Source organism: Lutjanus erythropterus, chromosome 5, assembly GCF_056507025.1.
Source record: "Lutjanus erythropterus isolate fLutEry1 chromosome 5, fLutEry1.hap2, whole genome shotgun sequence".
Taxonomy (NCBI): domain Eukaryota; kingdom Metazoa; phylum Chordata; class Actinopteri; order Lutjaniformes; family Lutjanidae; genus Lutjanus; species Lutjanus erythropterus.
The window spans coordinates 30,960,519-30,986,256 of NC_139321.1; the positions used below are offsets into that span (position 1 = coordinate 30,960,519).

Here is a 25,738-nt window from a genome sequence, read left to right on the forward strand (position 1 = left end):
AATTACACAAATTGCTTTGTAATTGTATTTCAAAGTAATCTGACCCAACCCTGCACTCAATGCATACTGGTACATGTAGGCCCCGCCAGCACAGCACCACGAGCAGGAGAGTTCAGCTTTCTTGGTCAATATAACACACTCTGAGGAATTTATCACTTCAACTGACTACATTTACCTTCAACACTGATTGGACATCCACATGAAAACTGCTGAATTTTCCTCTTAAGCGTACTGGTTGCCCACTTCCTTTCTCATACAAAGTAAAGCACAGTGCAGTTTCTTTTACTACAATACTTTGGGCTACATGATATATTAAAAAAAATAATACATATATATATATATATATGTATATATATATTGCACAGCTCTACTGCAATGTATTGCTGAGGGTACAGTGCACGACCAAACTACAGCCATCCACTGCACCCCATACATTTTCAAGGCATATAATATGCAGTGTGTTGAGCCTGCAGGCAAATCTAGTTTCCTTTTAAAGGAGGTACGCATAGTATTACATGTATTATTCATTATCAGTCTATATTGAGTGATGTGTCTATGTGTATGTGTGTATGTGTGTATGTGTGTATGTGTGTATGTGTGTATGTGTGTATGTGTGGCTGTGTGTGAGTGAGCTTGTCTGTGTCTATATGAAATTACAGACATGACCTTTGGAAATGGTGTCCAGGTCATGGCAAACAGTAAAACAAATACTACTGACACACTAATGGGAACAAAGCAAAAATTGAAGCTCAGAAGAACAGTGAGGTAGTTTGCCATTCATCTTGGTGTTTAAATCTATATCACAGAAACCACAGCAACACCACATCTTACCTGCAAGAGTGCAATGAAGAGAAAGAAGGCATTGGCTGCCCTCCTGAACTGTGAGTAGAGGAACCGGGGAAGGAAGGTGAGGACATTATATTTGGCTGTGCTGAAGGCCACCAGTGGAGGAGGGAGCAAAAGAGAGAGGGAGACAAAAGAAAGAGAAACAAATGGTTAGTTGTCAAAATCTGAGCAATAACATTTTCATTATTGACTATGGAGGATTGTAACTGCCATTACAGTAATTGCCATTAAATGCAAACAAATGTAGACAGTGATTAAGTTAATTAATTTGTATTTATTTACCATTGTATTAATTCCACTATTTATTTAGCTTCCCATTTAATTTCCATGTTATTTACCAAAAGTTGAACTACAAGCTAAACTACAATAAAAATAAAAAAACAAAACAAAAAATCACCGTCTAACCTAGCCACTCAAATACATTTAAAATAATCTTGCCTCTGATCCCCACCCATTCACAACTTTGTCTCTTTCTGTTGCAGAGACAGCTGTGTCTGCGTTTGTGTGAGACTGATGAACAGCAGAGACCAGTGGACCCACTGATCATAAAGAATAATAAAGAGGAAGAAGGGAGCTGGCAGAGGGTGTAAAAAGCTCCTGGCAGACATGAGCTATGTTGCCTGTGTTGCAGTGGGGTTGTGTGTGTGTGTGTGTGTGTGTGTGTGTTGGGGGGGGGGGGGTTGATGATGGTGATGGTGGTATATTGAAGCTGGTGGAGCTCTCAACAGCCTGCGAGTCAGACCTCCAGCAGTCTGATTTACAGCTGCGTTAATGGGCCAGTCAGAACAGCCACTTTGGGAGAACATATATGCCATGATGTATGCCAAGCCACTGGCAATGCTTTGCTTACTCACACACACATGCACAAAAGCCATCGCAAATACACAAGTAGAATAGCAGAGAGTGTAGCCTCTAACTCATCTAAAGGGGGCTGAGCATATGGAGGTTAACTTCCGCGATAGCACCGTTTTATTCCTGTTAGACTGAATCATATCTGACAAGCATTTTCAGCATTTCTCCCTCGTAGAATGTCCACAAGCATGATGTATGGTTATGTAAAAATAGGCTACAATTGAATTAAGTTAAACAAAGAAAAAAGAGTTTTATATTCACTGTCATTCCTGGCTGCCTGGTACATTGAAGCTACTCGTGCTGAGTGAGTTACAGGGACAGAGTGAAGGCAAGTGAGTATGAGCAAGGCATTGTTCTGACAGCAGTACAATGTAATACCAGCCTCACAGAGGAGCCTGATGAAGAGCCAGACCAGAGAAGACCAGCTTTGTTTCATTCAATAGTCTAGTCTTTAGTCAAGTCTACTGTTGTTATTCCAGTTTCTGTGAAAGGAAATATCATTATTTCTGGATCGGCTTAAAAAATTACAAAGATTGATTAACATTTACTGAACCATGTAAAAAAAAAGATATTTATGCTAAATCATTACTGCTGACTGGGGTTGGTTCATTCAAAAAATTTTTATATCAGTACCAGTATCAGAATCAGTATCTTGGCTTCAATACCTGTTCCTTAACAATACCAAAATAAAATAAATAACAGCAAAAAAAAGACAAAAGAAGATAACATATTATGGTAAAATTATTCAACCAGGACGACTGGGCTAAAATGACGAAAGTGATGGAATAGCTGACAGTATTGGACTATATAAAAATATAAATGACTGCCAAAAATCTGTAGGTACTGAAATTTGGTATCGAATGACAAGGCATTTTTCGATACTCAATACTACTGCAATTCAATCTGTGCTATAAAATTATCGAAGTTCTGTACCCAGTCCTACTGCTGAGAGAGCAGAATAATCGGAAGCAAAGCATACTACAAAATAATTTGAAATGTTCTCTGAGGTTCACAAAATTGCATTCTATGACAAACAAAACCTGATACGACAGGAGTCTGATCGACCATTCAGACTTGTTCATCTTGAATTCCGATGTCTGAATTTCCTCACTCCAGTTTCAGCCACTTGCTTTTGAAACTGCACCACTTGAAATGTAATCAAGGAAAATTCAACCAAATAATACAATTCTTTGAATTCAGGAGTATATTGACATCAGGTGTTAAGTGGCTTGTCTTACGGTGGATATACGATTTCACAGTGATCTTTAGATTCTAATTTTAAGACAAACAAAGGACTTACTGATGGATCAGAATCTGTTTGCATATTTTTACAGGTCTTATGAGCATTTGACAAGTCTTTGATTTTAAAGACAAACCCCGTGACATGGAAAGGAAACACTGCAAACAAGGCTAACTGTCCTATCATTTATTAAGTGGCTATATCTCAGATGACCTTAACCGTCATTAATCACCTCTCTCAGCTACTGTCCTCAGGGCAAATCGTCAGAGTTCGAAGTGCAAAGTGTTGCCATAAAATATCTTAATCAGTAAGGGCAGCCACTTTTTGAAGGCAGCAACTACCTCAACAGTGACTCAGTCTTCACAGTTGAGTACCTAGCGCTCCCTTTAAGGTAGCACGTATTGTGTTTGTAGTAAATGTGTTTTCATACCTATGTGCATAATATGTATTCAATGTTTTAATGAACTTAATAGTAGTTTTCTGCATATCAGCTAAGACAATTTTCTGCCTTTTGCATGCAAAGTGCAAGTTTTTTTCTATTCTTTTCTATTCTGTTAGCAAAAGAAGTGTGATACAAGATTAAATCATTTACTACTGGATGCATATACAGACATACAGGCAACAAGAAGTCATGTAAGCAGTAGATATTATGATGTGTAAATCATTGTAGTCCAGGAGGAAATACAAAGCTCAAAGTCAGCCATTATTAACTGAAAAGCTAATGGAAAAGATGAGTGAGATATACAAATACCAGAAAGTGGAATGTGTACAGATGATCAAACAGACAGTTCGCCCCAAAATCACAAGTACATATTTTTCCCTGGCCTGTAGTGCTTTTATCCGTCTAAAGTTTTTTTGGTGCGAGTTTCTGGGTTTTGGAGATATCAGCTAAAGAGCTGTCTGCCTTCTCTGAAATATAATGGGACTAAAGGGCATTTGGCTCACTAGGTTCAAAGCACCAAAAAAGCTGTATTTTTTCACGCTGTTTTAACCCTAGTACTCTGAGTGCCAAAAAAAATACAACTGAAAAACTCAACAGCAATGTCTTTTTCCAAAAATCATCACCCTGTTACACCAGATAATCCAGACCTTGTTGTGAGGAGTTTCATGCAGTTACTACTTTCTTTCTGCAGTTGAATCCACCAGAACTACTTCTTAAATTGATCACTGGTAACACAGAATTGTAACTAGACAAAAAAAAAAATGCTTATACTAAACAAAACAAAATGTGTTTTCTTCCCCCTCAATCAAAGCTTTATTTCCATAGTGCATATTCTCTAACAGCATTAGTAGAGAAAATGAAACACGTAAAAATGTGAAGGCCACTCATAAAAATAATGTTATATTTCAGATCTTTATTTGATAGTAGATCAATTAAATTTTACTTAATTGATAACATTCTTAATGACTGATGATGATTAATTGATCATCAATTAAGTGTTATCATCTCTATTGAGCACAAAAGGCCAAGCGCTATCCAGTTCCATCATATTGTAGAGAAGCCAGAAATCTTTACAGCTGATATCTCCAAAACTCAGCTACTCGCACCAAAATCTAGGTGAATAAATAGCACAACGGGTAAGAAAAAAAATGTCTTTTTGATTTGGGGGAGAACTGTCTCTTTAAAGCAAAAAAAAAACTAGGGATGTCCCGATACAACTTTTTCACTTCCGATATGATACCGATATTGCAGCCTTGAGTATTGGCCGATACCGATATTGATCCGATACGATATCAGCACGAATCATACATACTTTTATTACTTATTTTGTAGTGTGGAATGTTAGAAAAGGCTTGATCAAGTGATGTTACTCAAACAGAGAACAATAGTCAGCAACCAGAGTCACCTATGGATAGAAGTGCTGGAGCGGAAAATGGACTGCTTATAGGAGTGCTTATATCGGAGATTTTAGATGCAGTCCGATAAAATCCAATACTCGATTTTTGGCTGATATCAGACCGATATTCGATATCAATATCGGATCGGGATCGGGTGCTAGTTAGGGATCGGGTGCTAGTTAGTGAGAGACATTGATCATTTTAATATTCAGTAAAGTCACCATTTAAATACACAGGCCCACAACTGTTGTGAAGTACTTTGTCACATCATTGACAGCCCATAACAATAACATGAGTGCATTCATGTTAAGTACTGGTGAGCCCACTGGGTATTAGACAGTTAGTGTCTGGTTGTGCTAATGCATATTGTAGTTACCGGCTCAGTCCGTCCCTTGAGATACAAAGAAATACTGGCTGGTGGAGCTCTAATGAGGCTTAAGCCTAAAAGCCTCTCTCTTTACTTTCTTCACTAATTTCTGATGTCATGAGGCAGTCCTGTAAAAAATGTAGTGTATTACTCTCTAGTTACTTCTTTACACTGTTTTACTTCCTCCACTGACACAGGCCAACATAACACCGTACACCCTAACACCCTACTTAATGGATTATTATGGATCTTACATTTTAGCTCATGACAGCAACTTAAGGATCAAAACACAGAGCACTGATCACAGAACATCTGAAGAATGTCATCTATAAGTGTTTCCAACACAGCAGAAAGGTTTGACGGTACAGGAAGTCATTATGGATGTCTGTTTTGGTTTGTCTTAAGTTAAAAATACATTAGTGCAAGTTAAATAACAATCAACTGTAAACATTTGACAAACAAACACTGAGTGTTTGGATAGTCTTCATCATGCAGCCACCTTTTGTTGACACGTCAACATCTTTTCTCAAACATCCAAAAAGTACTTGAAACCAGAGCTCGAAATTAACTTTCTTCCTCAGTGTCCCCAATTCTACTTTCAACTGTCCCAGACTTAACAACCATTGATAATCAAATAACAGTTTCAGTAATTAATTAAACAAGAATGTCAAACATTTGCTGGTTCTAGCTTTTTAAATGTGCTTTTCTTTGACAGTAAATGAAGAGTCTTTGGTTTTTGGACTGTTGGTTGAACAACAGAGGCAATTTGAGCTGAGTTGTCACTTTGAGCTCTGGGAAATTGTGATGAGCATTTTTCACAATATTTTGACATTTTATAGAATAAATTATGAAGCAAATAATAATGATAATCAGCAGATTAATCGATGATGAAAATAATCCTTAGCTGCAGCCCTAGAAATGGTCATACTCCATGATCAGTTTTCCATTAATTGTTTTGTCATTGGCTGAGTTACTGTTTCTTGTTGTTTCTGTTTGATCAATACACACAATTTAAACACCATGGCCATGGAAGACTGCGTGTGATGAAGCATAAAGTTGTGCAGTTGCCACCTTACATTTTTCAAATTTGAACACCTGAATTAAAACGATGTCTATTCCTTGACTCATATTTGTAATGTTAACTTCCTTTAGTGTCCCAGAATTGTCCGGGACACTACTTTGACTGTTCCTAGGACAACACTGCTTTAAACAACAATCTTTCTCCAGAGGATTCAAACATTTAGTTGAATTTAAATGCAGCTAACTCTAACAAAATCTTACTGCAGATTAGGTTTCTTTTTTTCTCCATAACTCCACAGGTGATGGTCCCTTACATCACATTAACACAGAAAAACCAGGAGAAGAGCCAACAGGTGTTCTGCACCATGACTAGCAAAACTTCCATGATTGGTAATGACAGCAGATTATGTTGTTTAAATGAATGGGTCATAACCTGCCGATGGGCCATGGCTGGCTCTGAATGAGCTGCCAGGGGCCACAAATAGAAACAAATGTTAACCAGCTGTTGCCAGAGGAAGACTATCATAGTATTAAACTTGGAACCTCCCTGCCTGTCCTCAAATCTCTGCTAAATTAAGATGATTTGTTGTTCCGGCTCAACTCTAAATGTTATGTATTTGAAAAGCTGTTTTACTGCTGCAACACAGTTTTATATCAAAATCTGTTTTGATTGTTTTGGAATTTGGGAGTCCTTTTGAAATGTTTTTAAAAACATTGTATGTGCTGGGGGTTCAATGTTCAACTTTTTCCCCACTGACCTGCTCCAGCAAGTGAGTTAGATATCTACTTGCACAAAGTCAATTTTTACTTGCCCCTGTACAAGTTATTTCATTTATTAGCGATTACCAAATAACAACAAAGACTAAAGTTAACTGTCATGTTTAATCCTGGTCCACAATGTCTATAAAATGTCAGAAAATTAGTCAAAAATGTCCATTTCAGTTTCTCAAAGTCCAAAATGATGTCTTTAAATGTGTTGTTGTGTCAGGACAAAACCCAAACATATTCAGTTTGGGTTGCCAGAGTAGAGCATTCAAGAAAACACTTTTAGTCTCAATACACTTTCTTTCTTTTAGCTGTAAATTGAAGAAGTTCATCTTCAAAACACTTTCAGATTGAAATTTTAATTCCATAAAAATCAATGGAATAAAACTAAGATAAGTTAAGTGTGGTAGAAAATCTGAAAATAAAGACAGACACCATGACCGAGATTGTCTTTGTGGTGTTTTAATAGAGCTTTGCAAAGGATCAGTACACAGTCACACAGAAAGTGTAAAAGGAACTGATAATGAGTCAAGAATGTAAATCTGTCTTATAGGGTTAGGAGATGAAGGAGGTTGGGTCAGGGTGGACCTGAAGTGCTTATCAGAAGGGTCAGGATGAAGGGAGAACAGCTGTGTATTCCAGGACAAGTAACCAGTTAGTGCCTGACAAAACATGAGAAGTAACTATGAGGAACAACAGTGACTAGTTCAGCATATAATTTTTCCATTACAAAAGGAATATAACTATGCAGTGTCTGCCAGCTGAAGGCCAGCAGGTGTCACCAGCATAATTCAACCACAAAAGATATAATCAAATCAACCAAAGCCATCAGCTAGCCACCCAAAGTTATACAATCACAGTCAACTCATACAGTTTATTTTCAGAATACTGTTTATGTCCTCTCTGTGGTTTAAAAATATACACAGAGTGGTGATACTATGGTTGGACAGGTGGTTAGATATCCATGTCCAATTCTCCCTGTCTAATTTTGTAAGCAAACACAACTGCATGCACTTGCATAAAGTCAAAGAACTGGTTGGTCCAGTAAACATCATGGATGAGTAACTTCCTGTTTAATGTTCTTTGAGGTGTACCTATGTCTGTCATCGTGATAATATGTAGCACCACAATTCACCAGTCAACTGTGATGGTAAATTTTATGATGTGGTGTGTGTCATGAGCACAGTTTAGTATTTAATTAAAATGAAAAATGAAAAATGAATAAGTTGAAATGAAAAGCTTGGTAACAAAGATTTAAAAAGCCACCCAATAAGAAGGGTGTATTAATACCACTTATTGAAAGGTGTAGTTCATGTGGTCAGGTAAGTAAGGCAAATTAAGGGATTCTGCTCAGACAAGTATACTTATTCCATGTGCAGTGTGTCATTGTGTGTTTGTGTCCATGGCTGGCTGTCTATGCATGTCTTAATACATAAAATACCAGCATTTGGGGGATACACAACATTAAAATGCTTTGTACAGCCACTCCTGTGTGTGATAGGATAAGTTGTCAATATCTCAGTGATTAAACTCCTTCACATTACAAACAGATCTGCCATAAAACCAGCTGAATAAACAGCCCACAACAAACCTCACCCATAACAGTGAAAACAGGTTGGCTGTTTGTTATGAGACAGGAGTCACATGTGTGCACAGAGCAGTGACATGTTCTGCAGGCAGTAATGCTGTACAGGGAGAATAGGAGAAACCTGTGAGAGCTTTCTGTCTGCTTGTAAGATTAGATTCACCATTTATCACAGACCCTGCTCCTGTGCGTAAGTGTCTCCACAGGTCACTTTGAGACAGCAACCAATCCTTTTTGAACAAATTAGAACTTTAGAGAAGCCTAAAGCCTAATGTGCCTTCCAGACTTCAGGTGAATGCTTGGGAATTCTAACACCACAAGGACAAAGAAGAACTCCACAAAAGCCAAGTCATCTGCAAGTTGTGTTCAAAGAGTGTGTGTAGCTGTGATTAGTGCAGTGGTGGGTGTGATATCACGGTCAGTTTTGTCTACTGCGCGCATGACGTGACCATCGTGCAGAACTCGTGCGAGACAATAGCAGGCACAGAATCGGATATGTGATACTGACCAGCCGGTCACCGACCAGGGCCGGTCATGCTGAAAACGGGCCAGTTCCAGTCTTCGGCCAGTTGATCGGTGCATCCCTAATTTATTCCTGGGTTTTGTTAAGTAACTAAATGTTGCGTCTCCTTGCTGGTTGTTCTGACATATTCAGACTCATTACTGCTTTAGCATTTAACAGGCGGCTTGCTTTGTGCCCCAAAAATATATATTTAAATGATTAGATTAAACATGCAATGACTACACAACTAATGGCATGAAATGATGATTACTGGTCAACAAGGAAAATCTTCAGTCGGGGGCAGCCCTAGTTCAGTATCAGTACTGAACTGAATGTCAGTGATATATAAGCTAAGTGATATTATCAAACTGGGAGGTAGACAACTATAATCAAACTCATGCTGCAATATTCAGATAAGCTGAATATTTGAAAGATTATATTAATTATTCATTCTTGATTATTTATAGGCCCTATTTTTTTTTTTATAGTGTTTGTGTGTTAACGTCAGCTTCTGCTGACTGGAACGTAAGTGATATTTTTCTTTTGTTTCAGTGAGGGCAGACAGGCCACCTAGTGAATTAATGACTGCCTGTGGTAAGGTCACAAAAATTGTGTACACTTTTGTTTTAAAAATATGCAGAGGTGCTCTTTCACAACAAAGGCCATATTACATAAACCATGGCAACCATGAACTAGGGCCTGACAGATACTGCATTTCTGGGGCTTTAATGCTGAAACAAATATTAGGAAATAAAAACATTACACTAACAATATGTCACACAATATTCTCTCTACAAATACACACATTTTTAGCAATGAATGCTTAACACTTGTGACAAAGACATGTAATGGAAGCAGCATATTATACATTTAAAAATAAACTTTTGCATCCAAAATGACATCAGGGCATTAATGTTTTCAGCAATATTTTTAATTATTAGAAACAACTAAACATGAGAAAAATACAAACAGAGCTAAATAAACTGGAATTAGGAAAAAGTATCAAATATACATAAAATGCTACCTATAAATCTACATATCGGACAAAGTACCGATATAGGTTGATATAGCTGCGACAGACCAATACTGGACTAATATATCCGTTGACCAATATATACAACGGACTACATATGCATCCATCATCTGGTACTAACAGGTCAATAACGCAAATTGACCTGGGTTTATTAATAATTAATAACCAACTAAAAGTAAAAATCAGAAAATAATAGGTAATACTAATGTAATATCTATGAAAAAGAAGCTTCGGAAAAAGAAAAAATAAAATAAAGTAGAATCAGCATACACTTTATTACATTTGAGTAATTTAAGGAAACATACTGGAGAAAGACATTCTGCAGTCTTCTTAGCTGCTTGCATCTGTTATTTGTAAGGTCAATACATGAAGCTGACCTAACAAATGGCATAAACAAAACCACGCCTGCTTTTTTAATTTACATTTTCTATTTGGTTTATAGCTGTGTCTATGTAAGCGCATACATATCTCGAGCTGCTCATGCAGCAGAAATGCTAACAGTAATATTCCTTGACAGAGGACGGCCTGACCCAACAAGCCTGACCTTTAATGCAAAAGCACTGCACTCCTCCAAGAGGACAACTAGATAAAGAGGCCCAGTCTGGTGTATCTGGACTAAGGCGCCGCTGGTGATATAAATCTAGCAGGTATTTCTCAAATATCATATGTCTGAGGGTGCTGTCATGACCTCACATCAAAACCACTTCACTGTACACAGTTTTATCTGAGGCCTGTATTCAAAAGTCATCTGAAGAAGGTTAAAGACAAGATTTTAAAGGTAAAATATATTGTAGATCAGTCTGCTGTTAGTTTACTGCTTTGCAGTCAAACCAGAGAGAGACAGAGTTTACATCTTAAATCTTTTGTCTTCAAGACAAATTTTGCACAACATATGCTCAAAAGGCCCTCAAAATGGATTCAGACTTTCCAAGGCTGCTTGCTATCAGGAAATTCTCCCCAGGCTGACATTTAAGTAGCAGCTATGCAGTCTGGGCATGCTTTAATTCAACTGTTTGGCTTGTGACTCTGAAGGTTAATGTAGGGTTAAAGGCAAAGGCAAGTTATGCTGCAGGTCACCATGAAAAGCACTGATGGTCTCTGGGTTGCCATTACCAAGTCAAAAATAGCAGCGATTCACACAAACAGCCAAATCCTTGAGAGAATACAACTTCGAGCGTGAATTTTTAAAGCAGCTGGGATAAAATTTAATTTTAAGTGACATTGGAAAAAGCATCTTCCCTTTACACAATTACAATGGAAAAGCTGGATGGTAAGTGATAGAGGTCAACCTTGTGGGACTGGTATGAAGTTGTGGTTTCATGGCTAACAGAGATAGGTGCCTATACTCATTAGCTGTGCATTAAACCTCCACACGTTGTATATGTTTTCATCATCTTCAGTTCACACTTTTTTTTCTGACGATGGGGCTGCTTTAAGGTTGTTGCTTCCTCAGCTTAGTGAGGAAAAGTACTGAGTTTGTTCATGCAAAGCTTATTATAGTTAACTAAAACTAAACTAAAATCAGGTGTGAAAAACATTTTAGTTAACGGAAATAAAAATAAAAACTTGACTTTAGAAAGAAACTAAAACTAACTGAAACAATACTGTGTGCTTACAAAACTATCTAAAATGAGATGAAAATATATAGGCTACAGGAAGAGTCTGAAGTTTTAAATTTGCAAACACAACAAGCATGAGGAAGCACAGGTGCATATGTTTATTGAGATTGGGATGTCTCCATGACTGTGAGTTACTTGCCTTTAAAATTTTTTGTTTGTATTGTATTCTCCATTTTGAACCTAAATCCCTGACAAACACCCCCCACAGAACAATGAAAAAGTACAAAAAATATCAAAACTAGTAAATACTAACTTAAAACTAAAGACTCAAACAAACACACTCAAAATGAAAATGGAAGTATGTGGACATAGTGTAGTAGATTATTGTGTAATTCTATTTTTTGGCACTATTGTGGCAGCATTGAGAGTAGGCAGAATTTTGTTCCTCAGCACACAAAAATGCAACAAAGAGCACAATGCCCACCTGAATGCCCAGAGAAGAGGCGTTCAAGATGACAAGCAGCTACACATTTTACTTTGAACGGAGAACTGAGGGAATACACTCAGCCCACCACCACAGACCTCCAGCCTTCTAGCATTACCGCTGCCTGGGTGGTACTCTAAGGTTGATCTAGTGAAGCTATAAATGTGGACTACATAAACTTTACTACATGGGCTGCAAATCAATGTGGACATGTGACACTTAATCACCACCGACACACTGAAAAAAGAAAACAGACTTGGAAAAAGCTGATTTAATACTACAGAATGTTTCAAAAGTAAAAATAAATTCCTTGGGAAAAGGAAATGTTTTTAAACTGCCCCAACCACACTTGCAAAATTTGTCTAGGAAACCATGACCATCTCAAAGCCATTCAGTCATTCATTTCCTCAAATTTCTCTGATGTGCTGTGCTATTTCCGATTAACCATCAATATTTGCAACCCAAATTTCAAATAAAATACCACCCAAGCAGTGGTAATGCCCCATGTAGACTCAAAATAGGGTTACAGCTGCCTTGTGTGAGGCTCTTGCCAGCACTAGAGCAGACCTGCCCAATTTAGGATCCACTGGCTTGTTTTAGCTTCCTTTGTTTTGGCCCACAAGCTCAGGCCTTTATTTTCCCTATTTTGAGAGTATTCTAAAATCCTTACAGTAATGACAATTAAACATATATTTTGTGCAGAAACAAAGTACATAATCTGACATTTACCACAATATACAGCACAGTGCTGTTGAGCTTTCCAATTAAATTCTATTTGAAAGTCTTATCAAACTGAACTCCCACTGATATAAATGACTGTACAAGGCATGTAATTCAAGATCTGTGATATGGAAGCATTTTGTGATGGTGTCTAACCTGCTCAATGTAAACTTTAGATCTAAGATTAGTATTCAGTGTTGTCACTATGATACTCAAGTGGAACTTTCAAGCTGAAGTTCAATTTATGCTCTAAAAAATATGTGGGTGTTTTTTTTTTATCATCTCTGCCAATGAAAATTACTGTTAAGCAATTTAAAATTATTTGAGATTTAAAGTGTAAATTTTCCATAAAATATAATACATTTTAATTTAATGTAATTTCACATAACATCAACATTTATTTTTGGCCCACAGCCCTCCATTCAGATTAATTTTTGGTTGTTCATCAGAGAGAATTTGGGGACCTCTGCAATAGAGCTTGCACTAACATTTTCCTGTTGGTTACGTTGCTACACCATCCATAAATAAATAATACCTTCATTATGATCACATACAAAAATCACACTGTTTTAATCACAAATTCTTCATCCAGTTAATAAATATTTCCCATCATATCCACTACATTTCCATAAATTTAACATCTCCTTACCTGACTCGGTTGCTGCAAAACTTGGTAAACTGCGGCTGGTTGAGATGTATCAATCTGGCATCTTCTTGGTCAGCTAAGGATGTCTTTTCTGACGTGTCCTCTGTTTTTTCATATCCTGCAGCATGGGAGAAAAGAAGTTTTTATAAGAAAGAGAATCTGCTTTGAACAGAAACAAAAGTGAGATGAAAAGGTGTTTTGAAGTTTTTGAGTTGGTGCGTGTCAAAAAGTCCCCAAAGGAGACTTTAAAGTCTGTATAAGGCAAGTCAGTAGTATCAACACTGTGAGTAAAAACTATAGAGACAGCAGGTTGACCTTGGTGCTTTAGGAGCCTTAAATGTTTAAATGTATTTTTTTTTTCTCTATCTCAATATTTGGGTAATTTTGGAGTAATAAGTAGGTAAGTGTTTTGGTCATTTTTGGTGCTGTGACGGCTAGAGGTAGCATTGTAAAAAAAACTCTCATTCTGATTTTTTTTTTCTTAAGAATATGTCATGCTGAAAAAGTGCATTCAACTACATTACAAAGCCTTTTTTTAATGGATACAGCATAAGATGGAGTACACAATGTATTAGTAATGCTAGTAGGCTACAATCACTGCAGCCTACACAATACATTCAGGATACATTTATGATTATCTGTGTTATGCACTTGCCTCAGATCAGGAGCCATAATCTGATAGCAGTATAATGTTCAAATTATTATCTTAATGGAGTGAAAAGGTGCTTTGGAACTGTAACAGTGGGTTTGCCAAATGACACTGACGATACAACTCTTATTACCACCTCCACAGTAAAATGCCAACTTAGAGAAAGACCCTGTTTTATGATAATACAAGGAATCACATGCATTAAGTTCATAGCCTGACTCATAGAAAGTAACACACATCTATGGAGGAAGGCAACAATTCTGATATTCTTCAAGTTGTCTGTACATAGATATAGGCCACATTTTGCCTATTAAATGTGTTATCATCACAAAACTAGAATCACCCCCTCACAGTTGTATGCCACCACGAGCCAGTCAAGTTGCCATTTTCATCCATGTCTGTCCAGACTCATATTATTTATGAATTGAAGATTTTGAAGGAATTTGGTAAAAAGTATTAAATGTACTTTTGGCCAAATGGAAGTTATCACTATATTAACATATCTGATTCCAGTGAATAATTTCCACTGAGAAACATGCTGTCTTCACTTTGAGACTATTTTTTACAGAGGAGGACAGAGGACTGATAGAGAGCTGAACATTATGATGTCACAGTAAAGCAAGACAATATTTGTGCCAAAGAAAGAAGAAACTCTCTCAACGAGATCCTGAGATACTGTATTCACAAGACTTGGATGGACTTGAAGTCATGGTGACCTTTGACCACCAAAATCTAATCAGTTCATCGAGTCCAAATGGACATTTGTGCCAAGTTTATAGAAATTCCCTCAAGACTTTCTTGAGATATTGCATTCAGGTAAATTTTATGTTGTAGCATAAAACATGAAAATCTCTTAAGTTTGTGTTAACCACAGACTTTGCCCATTCAAACAACCCACTGACAGTGAGAGGGAACCAGAGGAGCAAATATGCCAACCCATTTTCAGGTTTTAGGACTCATTCCTGCAGGTCTATAGTCTGATTTGTTAGGAGAAAGCTCACATTTCAACAACTATCTCTGGAAATTTTCCATTTGTTGCAGGAAATGCATTGTGATTAGAGCTGGGAATTTCCTGTCAAGAGGGAAATCCTGCTGGCAAGAGAAGATTGGACCTATCTGTTATCTGGATCAGCTTCAGCATGTGGTGACAGACAGAGGTACTGTACATGCTTTGCTACAGGCTTTGATCCAACTGTACTTTTAATTATTTGTTTTTACTGGAGTACTACAAAATATTCAAGAATATGAGCTGAGCCTAAAAACTGATACCCAGTCCTATTATGGTTTAAGGTCCAAGCCAAATGCAAATGAACAGCTTGGAGAACCATTCATTCCTTGCTCAAATATTATGCCTTATTCTAATCATTAAATGAAAAAAAATGTTTAACTGACAGAGGCCAGCATTCACTGTTGAAAATAAAATAAAGAAACCTTCTCCTTGGATAGATAACATGCCTTTTCTCTCCATCTCTAGAAGAGGCAGCACTGTTCTGCTCCCACTAAGTTCAACCAAGTGGGATGGTGCTATGTTGGCTAAATCAACACATCAAATGAGGGCCGTATGTGGGTTGCATTTTTCCCTCTCTTTTTAAAAACCACACACAAATATTTTTTACTCTTTGATTGGCATGAAGCATTTCTGTGTCTCAGACTGCCTCTGTAGGCAAGGTCTAAAACAACACAGATGGACAACATGTCCTGTGTCTTTCCATGCTGGAGACTGGTGCTGCGTCATGAAAAAAGGATGTCTAGGGATGTTGTGAGAATATCTCAAGCCTCTAGCTTGAAGCTGTTTGCTGCAGTGCAGGATGGCAAAAAGGAAACACACCAAAGAATATCTCTTTTGAACATAAGAGTGACTGCCAGAAATGCACAAAGATGTACAAGGACAAAAGTGGAGGTAAAGGGTGTAAGTTCAAATCAATTCAGTTCAATTTATACAAAATCATGGTTTAATCATTATGCCATGAAGCTATTTATAAACCAAAAAATGACACTACAGACACTACAGATGACATAGAAAGAGTAACATCAGATAGTGAAATAATAACTTGGTATAACATTCGCATTCGCAATATTCACATTTGTCATTTGGCAATATAGTCAGGCAATAGGATCAGTCTTTGCACTAACTGCTCAGGAAATAACTTTGCCAGTTTGCGATTATTGAAACTAAATATAGAGCTGAGACAATTAGTCAAATAACTGATTAGTCAATCAATAGAAAATAATCAGCACCTAGCTTGATAATCAATAAATTATTTAAGTCATTTTTTCAGGCAAAAATAAAAGAAAAAATTCTCCATGTTCTCAGCTTCCAGGTTGTGAAATGGCAACATTTGCTGCTACCCTTTCTCATATATAATACAAGGAAAGTTTTGGACTTTTGGTCAGACAAAACAAGACATTTGAAGACATCCCTTGGTGAGGTTCAATAACACATGATTAAAACAATAATTCTGAAAATACTGGAAAAAAGTTAAATTAAAAATTAATCAATTAATTAGGGCTGTCCCCAACTAAGATTTTTTTTTTCAATCAAATCAGATTTGGTCATACAATACAAATATTCAACAATTTGTTCTTTTTTGTCAGTTCAGTGCACCACACTAAACTCTTATATCAGCTAACATGAGAATGTTTTACCAGTAAGACTTGTGTGTTAACATCTTTCTTTGTCACCTGTGATGTAAAAACATCAGATTTTCACACAGAGAAAGTAGAAGTGTGTGCCTTCTCTGCTGAGGTCGCTGTCCAGCATCACACTGCCCTGCACACGCCATGGACTGCCAGGGTGAAGTGTCTGCATCACCTGTGCTGCTCCCATCACTTTTTTCCACTTCTCTCACAGTTAGTTTTGAGCTTCACAGTGAGAAAGTAAAGTTTACAACCTGTCATGACGCTGTATTGCTTTATGTACAATGACACAGCTAAAAAACAAGAGTTGAAACTTGTTTACCAACCACTTGTTTTACCTTCTCTCTTCAGTAAACCAGCTAATATTAAACTGCATTCCCCTTGTTTACAAGTCTTCATTGAAATGTTCTTCTGGTCCATTTTTCTAAGTTTCTATCTGTTTTATCCAGTTATTGTAATGCACACTGATTGGCAAAGGAAAAAAAACTTGAATAATCTCAGACAACTGAGGGGTCTGCAACTGATTACTTGAATCTTCAACTTTGAGGGGGCAGCCCTACAATTAATCAGTGACGAAAATAATCATTAGTTGCAGCCCTAACTGAAAGGTTCACTGCACCATTTTGTAATGGCTGGAAAACAAATGTTCTACCAAACTGAAGTACAATTTGAAGCTGAAATATCTGACACAGTATTGACAGGGACCATCGTGTTGGTAAGATGAGAGGTAATAAAAAAGTTTACAGAGGTTCACATTTCCTCATTCTCGTGTTTTAATTGATATGTCTAGATTAGTGCCCTCAGCACTGCCACGAGAGCACTACTGTAAAACTCATAAGTCAACAGTATTTCCAGCCTCTCAAGTTGCATGCATGTGATCCAGTGGGTGCTCTATGGCCTTCCCTAGCACACAGTAGTAGTGGTATCAGGGGTTATGAGGTAAGGGCAGGCATGGCAACAGCTTCCACAATGACAGATAAACCCTAGAGTTTAAAAATGGAAAGATGGGACATTCTGAGGAATGGAGGGAGGAGGACACCAGTGAGGGAAACTGGCAGCTTGAAACATCAACAACAACAAAATGCAATGTCATGAGGTACTGTAACCAGAGCCCCTGCCGGATATACCCCCTTCTCCTCCCCCCATCTGCCTACAGTATTTCTTTCATGTCATGTCAAGACAAGAGGAAACAAAGAAGATGGCTGACGCAGTCTTCAAAGTCACACTTGCAACTTTCTCCGCTTCTTTTCGCCCTCTCTTATTCTCACCTTACTTTCAGCACTTTCTCACTCATGTTACACAAACCCTGAATCTTAAATTACAGCTCTTGTTATTTTAATGATCCACTTGGCTTAGCACTGAGGATTACTGTGGAGTGACTGTCAAACCTTCCTTCTTCCCACCATCATCTCCTGATAGTTTCTCTCCTTAGCATGTGCTCTTGGGCTAAAAATAACTGGCCCCCTGTAGTCATTTGGTCACTGGGGGATGGGGGGGGGGGTGGTTAGACTATCCGAGTACCGTTATGCAAGACGTCAGATCAGCATAGGTGGTTTATTGGATTAGAGCAGTAGCAAAAGGGGTGTGTGGATCAAGGGAGCAACAGGAGATTATAGAGTAGTGCCTACTGCTTAAGTAGTGAAACTTCCATGATGCCTATGATTATCACATGATCTGTTTAGGTAAAGGACTAATATAGCCTAGAGATGCAAAGTGTCCACAATATAATGTAGTAAACTTGAGATTAAGTTAATGACTGCTGCTGAAGTTAATGAATGTTCTGCTTTTCATATACAGAGGCAAAAAGGGTTGTCTAGAAGAGTGGTGCCAAACGCTGTGACACACTGGTGTGACGTGAGGTCGGCCTTGGGATTTTGCAACAACCATAACTTATTATTGCAATTATACAAAAAGTTATGAATTAATTTTCAATTTAGTATATGAGTACTTCGTATGCACTCATTTCCCAACACAGAGGCATATTCTATAGGCTAAAAAAATCCTTTAAATATCTTCCATCAAAGCGAGCCCCACTTTTTGCCATTTGCACAGTTGCCAGGTGGTAGGAATTAATAAGAGTATGAGAGACACCTTATTGTTGTTCCCACCCACACCTTGGAAACTGTGCCTCTGACTGACTATTACTAGTTGCTCCCGTTGGTTTGGTTGGTTATAGAGGTTAAGTGGCTAATTTTCCATTGATTGACTCCCTTTGGTGTGCCTTGCACAGAAAGAATTTGAAAAACACCGGTCTACAAAGCAAGAGAAGTTAGTTGTTTATGGATTTGAAAAATATTTAAGAAATAAGGGAGATGCAAGAATTGTTCTCCTGAAATTCACTATAAATGATTCGGAAAACACTTCATCAGAACAATGCAAACACATTTCGACAGGGGTTTTATTACACACATAAAAGGACACAGAGAGACATTGCATTTTTGAATAGTGGTATGTTTATGAGATCTACATTTTTCCCTGGGAGAAGTATAAAAGGACTTTCAGACCAGGTGAAGATTTACAGAAACATGACCTCATTAATCTAAGAAGCACCATAACATTGTATAATATTCCTGAAGAGTTGATCCACTGATCCTCGATCACCTTGTCGGTGGGAGGTCCCTCCTCTAGAGGAGGTAACTTCCCCCCTCTTTGCTTGTAAGTAGGCTTAAGATGCTACTATACTTTCCATGAGTGCACAAGTGTCCACCTGTCATCAGAGGGTGTATGCTTAAGCACTGTGTGGACATATACATAGACCCAATTTGTTGTGACTGCTTGCAGCCACTACAGATCTTCACTTAGCTCGTGAGAATTTATGGACTGGAAATTAGATAATGATTTTTGGGGCCTACATATCCATTTAGTTTTCACTGGTGTGACTTGTTCCAGAATTTGAGAAAATGTAGAAGAAAACAGTGTTTTCATTAATGTGACACTTCTGAGGCAATATGTTAACTTTTGCTTCACAGTCGCAATCAGAAATTGCAAGATCAAACATACCTTTGGAAAGCAGAGTGAGTATAATCCAGCCCTTAGTCCCCTCCATCTAAAATTAAAGGAGACTTTGCAGCCAAGAACTCACCTGCTAACACTGGGAAGACAGGTGGTTGGGAATGAGTAACAGCACTGAGTAAAGGTGAGGGAAAGGACATTGACTCAAAGGCATGCTGCCTCGCTGTGTCTGGACTGGATCAGGCAATTTAAGTACAGCAGATATTCTGCGAGCAATACTGTGCCACAGACGCAGCATTAATGAGTAACACCACAAAATTCAGTATCAACATCACAGAAATAGAAAATATTTCTGGCACTATTTTTATTCTAAGTGTTTTTCCTTGGGGTGGTCTGGTGGCCTTGGGGTCAAGGCGCCTGCCAAGAATTGCAGCATCACAGCTTTTAAGTGTCGGGCCGCTGAACCCCACTGCATGTCAGTCCACATCTCTCTCTCTCGTTTCCTGTCATTGTTCTGCTGTACACTGTCTAATAAAAGCATACAATAACCCCAAAAGGAATTCTCCAAAAGTCATGAGAGAAAGTCATAATTTCAGTCTTGAACGAGATTCTTTTAGCAGCACGGCCAGTGTCCTGTTCAATTAAACATCAGTAACAATCAATTATATTTCAAAGACAGTTCTCAGCTTGAACACATCAAGGAACAAAGCCAGCAAACAAAATAAGTCAAGAGGCTGAATCTTTAAAAGCCTTGGGCGATCAAAGAATTAGTGTCTACAATGACATATAAAAAAGGGGGCTGATATTCGTGGTGACTGCAGCACACAGCCTGTGTGAAATAGCAGGCCAGAGGAGCTGGCTGAGCAGCTGTGATTGATGTTGTGTCTCTGTGTTCTGAATGAGCCTTCGCAGCAGGAGCCTGTGTGCTGGTATAGGCCAGGTGCTGCAATGCACCAGTTGCAGCTGGTACTGCTACTGCTTAACTTAGTCCCTGTGCTCTCTCTGCTTAGCAGCTTTCACACAAGAGGTTGTATACAAGATTTAAGTAAAAGCTGCAGACAACAGAAACTGATTATATCAAACATGCAAGTATTCAGAAATTTAACATATGTATATAGGGTGACCAGGCGAGAATGGGTGAAATTCAGGACAGAGGAGTTGGGGGTGGTGCCCTAAAAAATTCCCACAGTGAAATAACACACGCATTTTATGCTAAAAATCCCATAATGCAACACTTTATCTCTGACAGATGTAATATATTTTTATACAGGAAAGGTTATACTTTATGAGCCACTGTGTTTAATTACTAATAATTATAAATAAATTAATTATTGAGTGTTTACGATTTAAAGGGCACAGCCATTAGTTTTTGTTTTTTGAGGTTTTTGTATCTATTATCTATTATCTATCTATCTATATTCTGTAGCCTCCTAGAAGTGTTCCTTGAGCATGCAAATACAAACATTCAGATTTTGGTCAAATTACTTATGTTTTAGCATCCAAATGCTATTTTCCATCATCTATCAACTCTCCTAAAACATTTCCCACATGACCTGAGGCAGATTTCTGCATGATGATGTCCCTACATATAAACCTCTTAGGTTGAGGAAGGGGAGGGGAAGGGAAGAGATCAGCTCTCTAACCTATGTCACTGCTTTTTACAGCAGTTCACTGCAGCTGAGTGGGCATTTTATTTTGAATAACCTGGAAAAGAATGCAACTGGAGTTGACTTTAAGAATTGTGCTTCTCAAGTCTTTGAGAGCTACCTGATCTCCAGGTTTTTTCTACAGCTACTATTCTCGCACACCTGATCCAGCTAAAGGCTACATATTGAACACTTAATTGGATTAGGACCAAAGTAGAGCTGGAGCTCAAAAGTGGTCAGCTGCGCTTGAGGAGTTTCCAGAAAAACACATTTAGTGCTCTGATCCATCAATACCACAATTTCTTTTGAACAGGATAAATAAAAGCATTATTATTTTGAAGTAACAACAAATATCAGTACAGCTTTGTGTTTATATGCAGAACTGTTACAAGTGGCTTACCAAAACTCAGTATTTGTCTTACATTAACACACATTCTTTTTGGACTACTTTTTTTTTTTTTTTTTTTGGATTAATCCCTTGCACATTTCAAATATTCTTATACTAGGGGTGTCCCAATCCGATATTGATATCGGGTATCGGTCCAATATCAAACAAAAAACGAGTATCAGATTTTATCGGACTGCATCTAAAATCTCCGATATAAGCGCTCTGATAAGCAGTCCATTTTCCGCTCCAGCACTTCTATCCATAGGTGACTCTGGTTGCTGACCATTGTTCTCTGTTTGAGTAACATCACTTGATCAAGCCTTTTCTAACATTCCACACTACAAAATAAGTAATAAAAGTATTTATGATTCGTGCTGATATCGTATCAGATCAATTTCGATATCGGCCAATACTCAAGGCTGCAATATCGGTATCGTATCGGAAGTGAAAAAGTTGTATTGGGACATCCCTATCTTATACTGCATGCTGTGAAATTTTGCATTCTTTGGTGAACACATTGCACATTCCTGCACAAAACTATACTTTCCTCTCCTTACTATCCTTTCATTTAAATAACATATTTTAATTTTTAAAATAATATTTTTAATTATCTTATTGTCAATTTTCTTTTTCCTATTTTCTAATTGTACTTGCTGTTTTATCTTTTTTACTATAGCCTCTTTTTCACTGGACAAAAAACACACCAACACCAATGACATAACTAACACTGTGCAAATCTGCAGTGATGCAAACATGACACCTGGGTCGACATGCTAATTTTCACCCCTTTTCAGTAGTGGTAATGAAGGCTTGTTGCTTCTGTAACTTCAGCAATTCTTTAGCTCATTTTTTCATACACATGCTGCTTGGCTTGACTCATTCCATCAGCCGAGAACAGCAGAGTTTGCACCCGCTTGAACGTGTATACACACTTGTCATAAGTTAAGATGTCATTTCCTATGAATTCTTCACAAGAAAAGTCCCTAATTATTTTGTTATTGGCGAGTTTTTATTATGAAGCAGCAAAATAAGGAAATGTTGGGTTTTCATCAGCAGTAACTTCACTTTGACTCATATCCACCCATATGTGTAAACTTACTTGGCACTAAACCTGATTTTGATTCTCAGCTTGAGATTCATGTGAACTCTAACAGTGACGTCATCAACCAAATTTAAAAGTAGCAAACAATTACAACTGTGACAAGCAAACACTACAGTTGAAAGCTGGGGGTGAAAGGTGGAGGAGGTTTGTTCACTAAAATACCCTTACCTCGGTGCCGACTCTATGAACATGAATAACCCTGACTCATATCTCGCTCCTTTCCTCAGTTTCTAGCACACTGTGTGGATAATGTACTCAGCCACTGCCACAGATGTCTCAGTGGGAACTGCTCTTAATATTCCCTGGTGGACACTGTGCATTTTCTCAGCACTAATTTTATTAACTGCAGGCATGTTACAGCTCAACTACCCTGACATCAATAAAGAGAGCAAGAATGGGAAACTGGGCGGATACTTACTGTTAATATAATTCTTAATCTGTGTTATATTAGGCTTCATAACAACACCTTTCATCTATTAATGGGGCCACCATATTACCCATGCTGGATGGCTGTGTAAAAAACAATGTAAGCAGCATAGAAAAAGAAGAAAGAAAAGAGTACCAAGGAGCCAAATAAAGCTCAGAAGGAGTAGAGAGCAGGAGCACACAGCTCTGGAGGGGAAACCTCTAGAGGAAGGATCAATGCCATCAAGTGTCGTAATGAGTTTGGATGCAAGCCAGATGTCAGGATTATTGCTTGTGTCAGCCAACAGACAGACGGGTGGAACAATAGTCACAAGGAGGCACGTATTTTAGAGAGGGTGCCCAGTGGGAAAAAAAATTGGGCCCAGCACAGCTTGGCATTGGCCAAGGCATGCCGGTCTTCCCTGGTCTGTTTTTTTTTTTTTATCCCTGGCTGAGTATTGGAGGTTACAGAGTCACTCTGAAACCAATGAGCATGGGAAATCCCCTCTATGAGACCTGAAAGATTTTTAAAACTACTACAAGGAGTTTTTAACTAGTTATGAAACAGTCTCAATATAATACAGATGCCTCAATATGATCTACTTAAGTAAACAAGACCATCCTCAAGAAGATTGGGTATTTCTGTATAATTGTTCTTAAAGGGACAATTCACCCCGAAATCAAAATTTCATATTCCTTCTCTGACATGTAGTGCTGGTTATCCATCTAGATTGTTTTGGTGTCAGATCACGAGTCTCGGCCATAGAGATGTCTGGGTTCTCTCCAAAATAATGGAACTAGATGGCACTCGGTTTGTGGTGCTCAAAGTGCCAACAGCATAGAAATCATGACTGGATTACTCAAAATAATCCACAGACATTGTTGTGAGCAGTTTCATATACAATGGGAGAAGGAAAAAAAGTTGTTTTTCTTTAAATAATTTTATTTTTGACAATATATTTTGTGGTCATTACTGTGGAAAAGCTGCTGCTTTTGTCCAAAGGGGCCTACAGAATCAACACGATATTAAAGTTTCTTGTAGTAGCTTTTAAGTATGCCAATCAAATTAGAAGAGTTTTTTCTATATCAATGTTGATTTTTGTATGTCTACTAGAGGCAGATATTTTCTCAGGAACTCCCATCCTTTCCATCCCATGGGAGTCAATTTCACTACTGATCACAGGACTGGGAAAAAAAAAAGTGTGTAGGAATCGTAACAATAAGTATACACACTTCACTATGAATTGATGAGAATGGGATAGGATGGGAGCTATTCTTCCAGAATTTGGACCAGACAGGATTTTTTTACTCTGTCATGGGATAGGGATGGGACAGGAGCATTTTCTTGGGAGTTGTCTTGCTCTACTGTCTACACATGGCAAGCTAGGTCTCTTAATAACCACTGGAAATCACAGTTACAATAGTTCAACCACATTCTCAAACTTACTCTGTAATTTGAGATAAATCACATTTACTCTGGAATTTAAAGCAAGAACCCGCTGTCCTTCATATGAGCATCATATGAGTCTCATGATATAAGGTTCCTGGATAAAAAACAGCTCAAAGAGCATATCATCCATTCTAGATTTATGATATCCTGGGTAGTTAAGTATTGGCTCAGGTCAGGCAGAAGTGGTAGGGGTGGAAAATTATTGCTGCCATGACTGTCAACACTAGCAAGATTAAATACATCTAATGGCAGTAATGACAAGAACAATAACAACCTGACACTCAAGTGTCTAACTGTACCTGCATGTCATGACACTGAGGGTTAAATATTAAAGAACACAATAAACCACTGGCCGTACAACTTCAAACTACATATTGGCTCCCTGTTGTCAGTAACAGTAAGAGCACTAATCCTCGTTTTTACAATAAGAGGATCAACTGTTGTTACAATCGAGATATTTTTAGCAAACATATCTTTTCTGGTTATTCACACTACAACTCAAATAAAGCTTTTATATCCTTTTGCAACTTCTTATGGTCAGCACTTACTATTTCTATGATTACACACTGATGATTCAGAAGGCAGACTAAGGCCCTAGGATTCCTTAGAAAATTCCATGAGTCAATACCTGGGGGTAAATCATCCATCTAGAGACAAAAAAAGTAAAAAGGCTTTCCTTTCTTCCAGAAACAGGTCCAGACGGAGTCGAATCTGACTGTTGAGATACTGAACAAGCGCTAATGAGCTTGAGAGAGTTGTAGGCTGGTCAATAAAGAGCAGGCACGTGACCTGGCCACAGCTAGGCTCCCACACGATCCATTCAATAATACCAGGGTGGGTGTGGGCTAGGCAGCTTGGGGCTACTGACATTGATCTAACACGGACAAATGAATGGCAGCCAAACCACAGTCAAGAGGCTTTGTGAGGAAAAACAGCATCAAATAAATTGCTGAGAAGAAAAACACAGAGGAATGATGAGTTACTTGGCTCCAGTAAAAACATATAACGTACACATGACCTAAAAAGAAGTAAAACAGAAGGGTGAGATGTA

General features: G+C 38.0%; 1 protein-coding gene across 6 annotated transcripts in view; it reads right to left on the reverse strand.

Moving 5' to 3' along the window:
• atp8a1 (ATPase phospholipid transporting 8A1) overlaps window positions 1-25,738 on the reverse strand; it is a 159,001-nt gene that overhangs the window by 120,095 nt on the left and 13,168 nt on the right. For all 6 annotated transcript variants that reach the window (XR_014770626.1, XM_084719601.1, XM_084719597.1 and 3 more), the window contains exons 2-3: window positions 13,462-13,576; window positions 832-931 (exon numbers count right to left, since the gene is read on the reverse strand). Coding sequence is in view for 5 of the 6 variants with exons in the window: in XM_084719601.1 (XP_084575727.1) it covers window positions 832-931; window positions 13,462-13,576 (215 nt within the window). In the remaining variant the exon portion in view is untranslated. The remainder of the gene's footprint in view (window positions 1-831; window positions 932-13,461; window positions 13,577-25,738) is intronic.